This window comes from Acanthochromis polyacanthus, chromosome 2, assembly GCF_021347895.1.
Source record: "Acanthochromis polyacanthus isolate Apoly-LR-REF ecotype Palm Island chromosome 2, KAUST_Apoly_ChrSc, whole genome shotgun sequence".
NCBI lineage: Eukaryota > Metazoa > Chordata > Actinopteri > Pomacentridae > Acanthochromis > Acanthochromis polyacanthus.
In genome coordinates this window covers 46,647,154-46,659,335 of record NC_067114.1, presented here as the reverse complement: position 1 = coordinate 46,659,335, position 12,182 = coordinate 46,647,154, and the positions used below count along the sequence as shown (strand labels likewise).

The following is a 12,182-nucleotide window of genomic DNA, read 5'->3' as shown; positions in this document are numbered from 1 at the left end:
ACAATGGAAGATCAAAGTTTAAAAGAGTCACTGGACCAACTATTAGACTCTGGTTCAGACTAACGATGTCAAACCTTCCAGCAGAAAGAAAATAACTGACAGAAAAACCAAATAAACTCTCCATGAACTACGTGAAAGACGTTCATTTAACGGAGAATCACCCTGAAGAATAACAGTTTAAAACCAAAGTCCAGAGATGTGAACCTTATTAGCAGCTTATCGTTCACTTACAGCTTCAAACAACCATTATTATCCTCAGGCACATCTCAGGTCGTTTCTGTCTCATACTGGGGAACTTTGCACATACTCCGGTAAATAATCTGAACTTTTCTGTACGCTCAAAGTATTGTTTTACTGCTTATTTGTCTTACAGCATGAGGAAACATCTTAAATCTCCATGTTTCTGTTCAGACTTTCTATAAATCCTTTCTATTTTCGTACCGATCTGCAGCAGCGTCTCCTCCATGCTGTTGGTGGCCGTCACCATGGCGATGGAGGCTCCCAGCGGGTCGCTGTCGGGGAACTGGACGGCCTCCGGGACGATCCGACGCTCGCTGAGGCCCAGCGGACCGGCCAGCAGCTCAAACTCCTCCTCACCGGTCAGCTTCTCGTCCTCATCCACGTCCAGCATGTCCCAGTCCTCTGTAGGGGGAACAGGACGGGTTAGATCTGACCAGAACTCAGACAGAACACTAAACAATCATAATAAACATTCAGCAGGTTTTACCTTCGTAGACGCTGTCCTGCTTCCCCAGCAGATCAGGAGCCTGACCTTTATACCTGGACAGGTAGAAATTACAGTAAAACATGAAACTGACAACACTCAGGTCAGATACAGAAACTTTGGGTTTAATTTCTCTCAAACTCAAACTGACTTGGTCTTAAAATGATAAAAATCTGATCAATAATTACTTGACAATTTACCCCAAAAAAGCTTGAAGTGCAAAGTTGAATGAAAAGGCAGGCACAGGTCGCAAACACTTTGATATCAATACTGAAGATGACTCTAAATGACTGAAAAGTGTGTCTAAAATGACTTAAAATCAGAACATATAGCTGCCAAAATGGCAAAAAATGACAAACAATTCATCCAAAACCAATTTGTCTGAAATGACAGAAAACCTCCTCAAAGTTGCCTCAAATGGTAAAACAATGTTCAAAATGACAAAATATTTTCCAAAATTGCTAAAAAAGTGATAAAAATTACAAATAATAATCAAAAATAACTCTGAATGTGTTAAAATGACAGAAAATTTCCATTAATATGGTCTCAAATGACCAAAAATCTGTGCAAAAATTGCTCAAAATGATCAAGAATTTGTAGAAAATGACTGGAAAAGTCTAAAAGGACTTGAACCTTATTCAAAATGACAAAGAAAACTCATGACTGTAAATTAGCGTAAAATGAGCATAAAAGATCTAAACTGTCTGCTGGACTGACCTCTCCACCACGGGGACCTTGGCCTTGCTCTTGATGGCCAGGTATTTCTCCCGGCAGCCTCCACACAGCAGGTAGTAAGGATTCCCGCTGCCGCACTCGCCTCCGAACCAGCCGTCCACGTAGGAGCCGTTGCTACGGTAACCCTGGCGGTTGGCGCTGCGCCCGCATCCCGGGTGGCTCTTCTTCATGTGCTGGTTGAAGTTGGCCACGTTGGCTTCACACAGCTCACACACCACCACCTCGTCACGGTCGTCGGCCTCACACACGTGCTGGAACACACACACACACACATGAACACACACCTGGACACACACATGCATGGAAACCTGAAGGAACATGTGTTAATGGAAACCAGGCAGCAGGAAGTCTTTGGGGTTAATCATCTCAGACCAGCAGGTTCTCCAGCATCACTAAAACACTGTAAGGCACACCTGTGAGGTGGGATGGATTATCTCAGCAAAGGAGAAGTGCTCACTGTCACAGATTTAGACAGATTTGTGAACAATACTAGAGAGGTGTGGTGATATTGTGTATGTGGAAAATGTTTTAGATCTTTGAGTTCATCTCCTAAAAAATGGGAGAAAAAACAAAAGTGTTGCGTTTACATTTTTGTTGAGTGTATTTAATACTTCATGAGATATTTTGTTAGAAAAATGAGATGTCAAAATGTCCAAAAAAAACCCTCATAACGATTTAAGATTTGTACAAGATGACAAAAAAAAGGTCTAAAATGAGTTAAAATGACCAAAATGACTGAAAAATTGTTCAAAATGTCTTGGAATTTGTAAAAAAAAAATATCTCAAAAATGACTTTAAATGTCTACAATGTATCAAATTTTGTAACTAAAATAATCTCCAAAATGACTTAAATCATATTTAAAATGACAAAAAAAGCACAGTGTCAAAAAATATTTTAAAAACTGTCCAAAATGACAAAACTGTCCCAAGATGCATTAAATTGTCCAAAAAGAATAAACAGTTTACAAAATGACATAAAACTTGGCCAGAAATATTTTAAAAACCCTCCAAAATGTTTGAAAATACTAAATATTTTACAAAAATGACAAAATTTGCTCAAAAATATTTTAAAAATAGTCTAAAATTACATAAAATTGTCCAAAATATCATTAAATTGTCTAAAAAAGCTAAATATTTCAAGAAAATGACAAAATTTGCTCAAAAACATTTTCAAAACTGTCCAATAGATCAGAAAATATCACTAATTGAAGTGTGTATTGTTATTTTTGTGAATGAGAATTGTCGTTCAAAAAGTCTCAAATTTAACGTGAGAAAAAACCCCGATGAAAGCAGGTCAACGGGTGATTTTAAAAACAACAAATATCCCAGAAAGTGTTTCATATTTTAGACTAAAGCCTTACTAAATATCCAGGTTTATCCTCTCAGAGCTGCTGGAGGAGAACCTGCTGATTCTGTTTCCTTTCATGCCGTTACATGAGCTGAGCCAGGTGTTGGACAGGTGAGGCTTTCTAAGGTTATCTCAGCGTGCACAGGTGAGGAGATAGAGAGCAGCTGTCAGGCCGAAGCATAAGTCACACACACCCATGTTGGCCAGTCCAGTACCTCCGGGATCCACATTCCCAGAATGTCGGTGTCGCTGGCCAGGTCCTGTCCGAACATGGCCTCCATGGTCTCCTCGTCCAGGTCCATCTCCAGCTCCTCGTCCAGGTTGAAGTCGTACAGAGCTCCGGGGTCCTGCTGCTGCTGGAGGGACGAAACCTCCCGCCGGGACTGGCTGTGGTGGGCCTGGACCGAGCGGTACAGCCCGGCTGGGGAGGAAGGGAAACAACAAAGGGTTAAAATTAGTCAGAATGACCAAATGACCCAAAAAGCTGTTCACAATGACAAAAGTTAAAAATGACCAAAATGACTATAAATGTATTCTAAAATGTACAGGGTGTGCATAAACTTCTGGTTCTGATCACTCAGCTGGCTCTGATCAGTCTGAACTGGGCCAGTGTGCATTTGGTTTCCTCACCAGCTCGGGCCAGCAGAGTGCGAGCAGCCAGATCGAAGCGATGTTTCCTGCCAACAGAACGACCTCTGAGAGGAACTCCACTGGAGGCTGAAGCAGAGTCCTGGTCCAAACCCTCCGGACTGAACAACACAAACAAAACCCGGTTTAAACAGCAGAGGAACCAGGTCAACACAAAAAGAACACAGTGAACTAATGGAAAAAAAATAAAGTTTTGAAGCATTTTTGATGAATTTCATCTATTTTGTACAGTGTTCTAGTCTTTCTGGACCTCTGTGGACTTGGACCTGGAAATCTCCAGTTTTGAATATTCTTGGCGAGACTACACTTAAAGACTTAAAAATCTAGAGTAGACTTACCGACAACTTGTCGGTAAGTCTACTCTAGAACTTTCTCAAGGGGACGTTTTCCTCTATGGACTTCAAGGACCTGGAACTCTGGAGATATTCTCTGTATGAAGGTAGAACTCTGATCACTGATGAACTAAAGTTAGTTGATTATTCTATTTCTGATATCTTTAAACTCCTCCAGGACCAAGTCGCTACCTCTCGCTGAATCCTTCCTCCATCTCAGAGGCATCGGCGCTGGCGATGTCTCCAGGTGAGCACAGGTAGGAGCTCCGGTCCAGACTCTTCCCTCCGGCTGAGGCGGTCGCCCCGGGACACGAAGAGTCTGAGCCGTCGCCTCCGACGACTCTGGTGTGAGGCTCGTCGTGGTCGTCCTCTGTCCCCGGGTGTTCGATCATCCACATGGCGAGGACTGTGATGTTCTGGGCATCGGCTTCTCCTCGAGCTCCTGGAGGGAATATTGGAGAGTGGTGTTTTGTTAATGGACTTCTGTGCTAGTCATAGACTGGTGAAAACAAACACCATGTTGGAGCATAAAGTTGCTCATAAGTGTTCCTGGTACCAGAACACCTTAGGCGAAATATCGATGATGGACTTCATAGTCGTATCATCAGACCTGTGATCGTATGTCTCAAACATTGAGGTAAACAGAGGAGCAGAGCTGTCAACTGATCACCACCTGGTGGTGAGTTGAATCTGATGGAAGACCTGGTAAACCCAAACCTGTAGTGAGGGTGAACTGGGAACGTCTGACGGAGGCCCCTGTCCGTGTTTCTATTCCCACCTCCAGAAGAGTTTCTCCTGCAAGCCTCCATTGCAGAAGCAGCTGTTAGGAGCTGTGGTCTGAAGGTCACTGGTGTCTGCTGGGGCGGCAACCCAAGAACCTGCTGGTGGACACCAGAGGTGAGGGAAGCCATCAGGCTGAAGAATGAGGCCTTTCTGGCCCTGGTTTGCTCAGGGGTCTCCTGAAGCAGCTGATGGATACCAGTCAGCCAAAAGGGCTGAAGCTGCAGCAGTCACAGAAGCTAAAACTCAGGTGTGGGAGGAGTTTGGGGAGACTATGGAGAAGGACTTTCTGTTGGCCTCAAGGAAGTTCTGGCAAACCGTTCAATGCCTCAGGAAGGGGAGGAAGGGCTTTACTCAGGCTGTTTACAGTCAGGGTGGATAACTGCTGACCTGTACTGAGGACATCGTCGGAAGATGGAAAGAGAACTTTGAGGAACTCCGGAACCCGATAAACACAAACCCGATAAACACATCCTCTGTAGAGGAGGCCGAGAATGAAGACTCAGGGGAATCTTGGTCAACACCCAAAGCAGAAGTAGCCGAGGTAGTTAAGAAGCTCCTCGGTGGCTCCAGGTGTTGATGAGATCCACCCTGAGATGCTGAAGGCTCTGGACATTGTTGGACTGTCTTGGCTGACACATCTCTACAATGTAGCATGGACATTGGGTACGGTACCTGTGGAGTTACAGACCGGGGTGGTGGCTCACATTTTCAAAAAGGGGGACCAGAGAGTGAGTTTAACTATCGAGGTATCACACTTCTCAGCCTCCCTGGGAAAGTTTACTCTAGGGTGCTGGAAGGGAGGCTCTGACTGATTGTAGAACCTCAGATTCTGGAGGAACAATGTGGATTCTGTCCTGGTCGTGGAACAGTGGAACAGATCTTTACTTTTGCAGAGCTGCTGAGGGGGTCATGGGAGTTCTACCTGCCAGTCTACATGTGTTTTGTAGATCTGGAGAAGGTCTAAGACCATGTACCCTGAGGGGTTCTGTGGGGGTACTGAGGGAGTATGGGGTACCAGGATCACTGATATGAACCATTTGGTCCCTGTAGAACCAAAGTGAGAGCTGTGTCTGCACACTCAGCACAAACTCAGACTTGTTTCTGGTGGGTGTTGGATTCCTCCAGGGCTGTCCCTTGTCTCCAATCCTCTCCATGGTCTTCATGGACAGGATCTCAAGGTGCAGTTGGGGTGAGGAGGGTTTCTGGTTTGGGGACCTCAGGACTGCATCTCTGCTTTTAGCAGATAATGTGGTTCTGTTGGTTCCTCAGATTGAGATCTTAAAAAGCTTATAAGTTCTGAATAAAATGAAATAGTGCAGACTGACCTGTGGCCTCCAGAGCTTTGGTGATCTGTCTCAGGGAGAATCCCATCTCCAGCAGAGGAACGGCGATGGCAGGAGGAGGTGGAGACGTGGACAGTCTGCTGCTGGGGTCCGACAGAGCTGCAGAAAACAGGAAAAACATCCACAAATATCAGAATATGGAAGGAAAATCGTCAACACCTCGTATGTGTTCCTGTTTGTGACTTCTTTAGACTCACTGTTCCCATTTGTACATTACATATGACAGTTTCCTTTTGTACTCTGTAGAACCCCCTCCGTTTAAAATCAGCCTGAGATACTTACAGGTACCGGTCCGGTTCTGGGGTCTGTTCGGCTGGGAGTCTGGAGACGTGAGGCTCTGCCGGCGACCCACTTCATCAGACGGAGACGTCGGCAGGGACGACACCGGAGGAGTCTGGGCCCGACGGGTCGGAACCAGCGTGGTGGTCGGGTAGCTGGAGAACATTTGTCTGCAGAAGGATTCAAATAATTCTATCATTTTCATAACTTTAATCTCCTTTAAGACCATTACTGTCATGTGTGGTGAGTTTGCATCTTTTTGTGATGATTTTGCGTCTTTTTTTGGTGATTTTGCATCTTTCTGTGGTAGTTTTGCATCTTTAAAGAGTACTGTAACCCGGTTCCGACCTGAGCAAGCTGAGCGGCATCACCCCCGGTGACTCGGTGGCCGGGACGGTCTCGGTGTCGGTGACCGGGGTGGTGGCCGTGGTGGTATCCTCCAGAGAGGAGCTCATGAAGGAGGTGGTGCTGGAGGCTGAGGGGCTGGTGGTGACCGGGGTCTGGGCCAGCTGTTCCCCCTCTGGACCCTCACCCTCACCCTCAGGCTCAGTCCTCACCCCTGGGGGAGGAAGGAGGAGAAGAAAACATCAGATAAGATCAGTCTTTTAGAGGAAAAATTTGAAACAAAGAGCAGATTAGTAGCTTAATTGGATCAAAAACCAATCGGAGTTTCCACTTGAGAAGTCTGGAAATATTCACAGTATGAAGGTTTGATCATTGATGAAGTTACTGGAGATGAAGAACCAGATGATTCTGAAGAGGTCTGGTACTGATCTACCACACTTCCAGATGTCCTACCTGGTTTGGTCTTCCCTCCACTGGGCTCCTCCAGCAGTCCGTTCACCACCAGCTTGTAGATCATAGCCTGAGCTCTCTCCAGGTCAGCCAGGCCCAGAGCTCTCTTGATGGGGGACCTCATCACGGCTCTCTTCACCATGTGTCTCATCAGGAACTGCAGCGCCGCCCTCATCTCCACCTCCTCCTGGCAGACCGGAGACGTGGCGTTCAGGTCAGCGTTGTGGCCGCTGGCAGCTGCTTCTGGTAGAACCTGGAGGAGATATTCCATGTTACTTTTATCTAGAGACTCCTGGAGAATCTCCTTCTAGAAGAACCTGGAGGAGATGTTTCAGGTTATTATTATCTACAGAGACTCTTGGAGAATCTTTGTGGTAACTTTAAAAATGTTTTGAGGTGTACTCGAACCATTTTAAGTAACTTTCAATTAACCTAATTAGAGCCTGTAGAACAGTCTAACCTCATCAGAATCTGTAGAACAGTCTACCTTCATCAGAGCCTGTAGAACAGTCTACCTTCATCAGAACCTGTAGAACAGTCTAACCTCATCAGAACCTGTAGAACAGTCTAACCTCATCAGAACCTGTAGAACAGTCTAACCTCATCAGAGCCTGTAGAACAGTCTAACCTCATCAGAGCCTGTAGAACAGTCTAACCTCATCAGAACCTGTAGAACAGTCTAACCTCATCAGAACCTGTAGAACAGTCTAACCTCATCAGAGCCTGTAGAACAGTCTAACCTCATCAGAACCTGTAGAACAGTCTAACCTCATCAGAGCCTGTAGAACAGTCTAACCTCATCAGAGCCTGTAGAACAGTCTAACCTCATCAGAGCCTGTAGAACAGTCTAACCTCATCAGAACCTGTAGAACAGTCTAACCTCATCAGAGCCTGTAGAACAGTCTAACCTCATCAGAGCCTGTAGAACAGTCTAACCTCATCAGAGCCTGTAGAACAGTCTAACCTCATCAGAACCTGTAGAACAGTCTAACTTCATCAGAACCTGTAGAACAGTCTAACCTCATCAGAGCCTGTAGAACAGTCTAACCTCATCAGAGCCTGTAGAACAGTCTAACCTCATCAGAACCTGTAGAACAGTCTAACCTCATCAGAGCCTGTAGAACAGTCTAACCTCATCAGAGCCTGTAGAACAGTCTAACCTCATCAGAGCCTGTAGAACAGTCTAACCTCATCAGAACCTGTAGAACAGTCTAACCTCATCAGAACCTGTAGAACAGTCTAACCTCATCAGAGCCTGTAGAACAGTCTAACCTCATCAGAGCCTGTAGAACAGTCTAACCTCATCAGAACCTGTAGAACAGTCTAACCTCATCAGAGCCTGTAGAACAGTCTAACCTCATCAGAACCTGTAGAACAGTCTAACCTCATCAGAACCTGTAGAACAGTCTAACCTCATCAGAGCCTGTAGAACAGTCTAACCTCATCAGAGCCTGTAGAACAGTCTAACCTCATCAGAGCCTGTAGAACAGTCTAACCTCATCAGAACCTGTAGAACAGTCTAACCTCATCAGAGCCTGTAGAACAGTCTAACCTCATCAGAGCCTGTAGAACAGTCTAACCTCATCAGAACCTGTAGAACGTCTACTTCCAGTACCTTGGGGATGAGCAGCAGCTCGGCGTACTTGCTGCAGCTCAGCAGAGCGCTCAGCGTCTTCATGGCGCCCAGGTAGAGGTAGGACAGCTGGACGGCGTGGACCTCTGACTGGGTGGCGATAGAGGACGCTTCGTGTCCTCTGGATCCGTGCTCGTGGCCTTTCTTCCTGCCGCCGTCTGCAGGAGTGTGAGGAGCCGAGCCGAACAGCGTCTCGCTGCCGCCGCCGGCCACTGAGGAGATCTCGCTCTCAGACTTGGAGTTGGGCGCCACATGAGCCTTCACCTCGTCCAGACTGTGGGACACTCTGAGGTCGGAGGCGGTGGCGGTCGGAGCCGAGGTTTCCTTCTGGTTGTGGACCTCTCCGTCCGTCTTCTCCTCGCCGCCGCTCGGCTCGTGTCCGGTGGAGGCGGCGTTGCGGTGCTTCTTCTCGTGGCGGCGGGCGCTCAGCTTGGCGGCCGTCTCCTCGTGGATGCTGGTCAGGTAGGTGAGGTCCAGCAGCAGCGAGGCCGTCAGGCCGCGGAAACGAGCCACGTCGAAGGGCAGCGGCTCGCACGGCTCCAGGTTGTAGAGCGGAGTGTCACTAGGCGACCAGAAAGTTGGGAAGCTTTAATAGGACGGAGTGAAGTGGAAGGAGACAAGGGAAGGAAACACAAAGTGAGGGAGAGGAGAGAAGAGCACGGCATGCAAGACAAATCAAAAGGTGGACGATGAGCAGGTGAGACAATGACATGCAGAGTGATGATGTCACACAGGTGAGAGCAAACAGGAAACCAGAGAAATCAGGAGGATGGAGGTGGAGACAAGATGCTCAGGAGACAATTAGGAAACATTCAGAAATGACGTCCAGCCTGAGGAACAAACATCTGAAGCACAGAAACCAGGAAGATTTCTACTGAGGAACGAACAACCAGCATCTCCAGGGCTTCATTTAAAACCTTTAAATTACTAATTAACCCTCTGAACTCTGAGCAGCTTCTGGAACCATGTTTCTCCTCACTTCGGAAGTTTATTCCATAAAAAATAAATAACCATTGAGTTCCCCCAAACCTTCTCAGAACATCTGGTTCTTCATCTCCAGTAACTTCATCAATGATCATACTGGGAATATTTCTAGAGTTCCAGGTCCTTGAAGAGAAGAACGTCCCTGGACAGTTGTCAGGTGGTCAAAACCTGTCCTAAATGAGCTACCAATGTAAAAAATTAACCGAAGTGTCGAAGAAAGTGTCAACAACTGTAAAAAAGTGGAAATGTTTGAGGTTACTGTAGATACAGAACCAGATGATTCTGATAAGGTCAGGTGGAGGTTCTGACTGGTTTTTGATCCAACAAAGTTGCTAATTTTCACATTTCTCGCATATATTTACAGTGTTCAAATTTCCTTTGAGATTAATAAAGCACCTATCCATCCATCCATCCAAATGTATGAGAACCAGTCGTCATAAAAACGAGAAAAAAACAAATATTTTAGAACTCCGTCAAAATCTTGTTTCAAACTAAAACCTCTTCCTTGTGGTTCTTCATGTTGTTTTGTTTCTTTATCGGTTCAGGACTTTATATTGCAGAGAAAAATGATGCTAACAGTGAGGAAAAATGAGACTAAAAACACCCAGAAGCTGTTCAGACAGTTAAACACTTCTTCCTCACATCCTTTGGTTTAAGAAGGCTAAAGTTCTCCCAGCAGCAGTGACTGTTGTCTAAATAAACCTAAATAACACAATAAATACGTCAAACCTGTCAGTAAACATTAACATTTCCACCAAGAAGCTAAAGCGGCGCTGCAGTCTGACGTTCCCTCGGTACCTGATGGTGATCTCGGCTTCGTCCCACTGGACCTTGGCAGAGGTGCTTCCCTCCTTGACGACTCCCAGCAGGGTGGCGTGGCGTCCCGTCTGCTTGTGGACGCATCGGCCTCCGACCCGGAGCCCGGCGTCCACGCCTCCGATCACGGCCAGAACCGGCCAGACGTCGGTGCAGAGCGTCCGGAGGTGGAGCTCCGACAGCTCCCCCAGGCCGTGCTGCCGGCCGTGGCGTCCTCGGTCCTCCTCGGTTCTGGACCCGGTCTCCTGGTTCTCCCTCTGGGCGTCGTGTTCCTCGCGGCTCTGGACCGAGCGGCTCTTCTTCAGCCGCTGACCGCCGCCGGCCGAAGTCCCGGTCGAGTCCCTGAAGCAGGGCTTGATCTTGTGGAGCCGCTCCGTCATGGTCTTGTTGATCCGGTGGGTCCAGTGGTCGGTCCGGTGCAGGATCCGGATCAGCTGGGTGGTGGCCTCGGCCAGAACCGTGGCCATCGGGCTGCAGACCGGATCTCCAGGGAGGAGGTCTCGAGGTGTTCCCCTCATCTGCATGTCACAGATCTTCACCTGGAAAACAAAGACGTGGAAGAGGACACGTGTGAAACGGTACAAACACTTATTTATTAATCTGTTTAAAACCCAATGATGGTTGACATGTAGAAATACCTGATGTGTAAATAAACTGGTGAAGAAGCTGTGGCCTCAGCTTCTTCACATCTGAAAGTCGCCAGGTATTTCTACATGTCAACCACCTCTAATTCGATTCCCTAAAGTCTGGACACTGAGGGAATCGAACGAGCTCAGCCTTGTCTGTACTGAGAACTAGTTCCAGGTGAAGGAATGAGTGCTGGACAACAAAGACTTTCAGCAGGGATTCAACAGCTTCAGCAGTAAATAACTGTGTCATCAGCATAGAAAAGAACATGTGCCACATTTAGACCCAGATCTTTGATAGAAATAATGAATAGAGACATTCTGTCTGTGGCAACTAAACAGAGACAACTTTAAACGTACACATAGACGAGACCTGAAGTCCTACCAACTGTTCAACCAATCGATTGGTCGTGTTGCCTCTAGATGAACCCTTAAAGCCCGACTGACACACTTTATTTCTAAATTTACATCTTTGCTTCATTTTGTCCAGTGATTGTTGGTGTACCGTCCTCCATCAGCGGTATGTGAACCGATTACAAACCCTCCAGATGTTGTTGTTTAGAGTCCAGACAGCTGTTTCATCTGCTTACCTTCTCTCCTGGATTACTGCTGTAGAACATCACACAGGGGTAAAGTTCTGTGGCGTCGACGTCCTCAAAGGCCAACTTGGGCTCCTGTGGAACCATGTTCAGTTAGGACAAAGGATTATTAATGTATGGGTGAAGCTTCTTTTCCTCCAAGACAACACGAGTCATTTAGTATCTGATGATACCATTTTACAAGATAAGACACACTTTCAAGTTGAAGAATGACACTAAATTTATCCAAGATGCTTTAAAAATCATCAAAATGACTCAAAATTTGTCTTAAATAACTTGAAAATGATCTAAAACTGCAGAAAATTTGTCCAGAAATACACAAGTTTTCAGAAAAGACAAAAATCTTCCCAAAATGACTCAAAAATTGACCAAAATTACTTAAATCTGTTAGAAATAAAACTGAAAATTACTATAAATGACTGAAAACTCAGAAGTAGAGTGGTCTAACCCTCAACAATCTGAGTTTTATATCATTTCTGTAATATTTTCTGGTCTAGATTTTAGAGTCAAAGTGGTCTAACCAGCAACCCAAATCTA

At 46.2% G+C, this 12,182-nt stretch overlaps 1 protein-coding gene across 7 annotated transcripts in view; it reads right to left on the bottom strand.

The window, feature by feature from the left end:
* Positions 1-12,182, bottom strand: part of herc1 (HECT and RLD domain containing E3 ubiquitin protein ligase family member 1) — a 92,002-nt gene that overhangs the window by 32,905 nt on the left and 46,915 nt on the right. For 5 of the 7 annotated variants that reach the window (XM_051940473.1, XM_051940497.1, XM_051940502.1 and 2 more), the window contains 13 exons: positions 11,637-11,720; positions 10,403-10,959; positions 8,603-9,206; positions 6,991-7,240; positions 6,541-6,751; positions 6,196-6,362; positions 5,896-6,012; positions 3,980-4,229; positions 3,438-3,556; positions 3,002-3,228; positions 1,442-1,710; positions 728-780; positions 442-642 (listed from right to left, as the gene is read on the bottom strand). In XM_051940473.1, the coding sequence (XP_051796433.1) occupies positions 442-642; positions 728-780; positions 1,442-1,710; positions 3,002-3,228; positions 3,438-3,556; positions 3,980-4,229; positions 5,896-6,012; positions 6,196-6,362; positions 6,541-6,751; positions 6,991-7,240; positions 8,603-9,206; positions 10,403-10,959; positions 11,637-11,720 (3,109 nt within the window). The remainder of the gene's footprint in view (positions 1-441; positions 643-727; positions 781-1,441; positions 1,711-3,001; positions 3,229-3,437; positions 3,557-3,979; positions 4,230-5,895; positions 6,013-6,195; positions 6,363-6,540; positions 6,752-6,990; positions 7,241-8,602; positions 9,207-10,402; positions 10,960-11,636; positions 11,721-12,182) is intronic. The other 2 variants (XM_051940478.1, XM_051940481.1) reach the window with 2 other exon arrangements.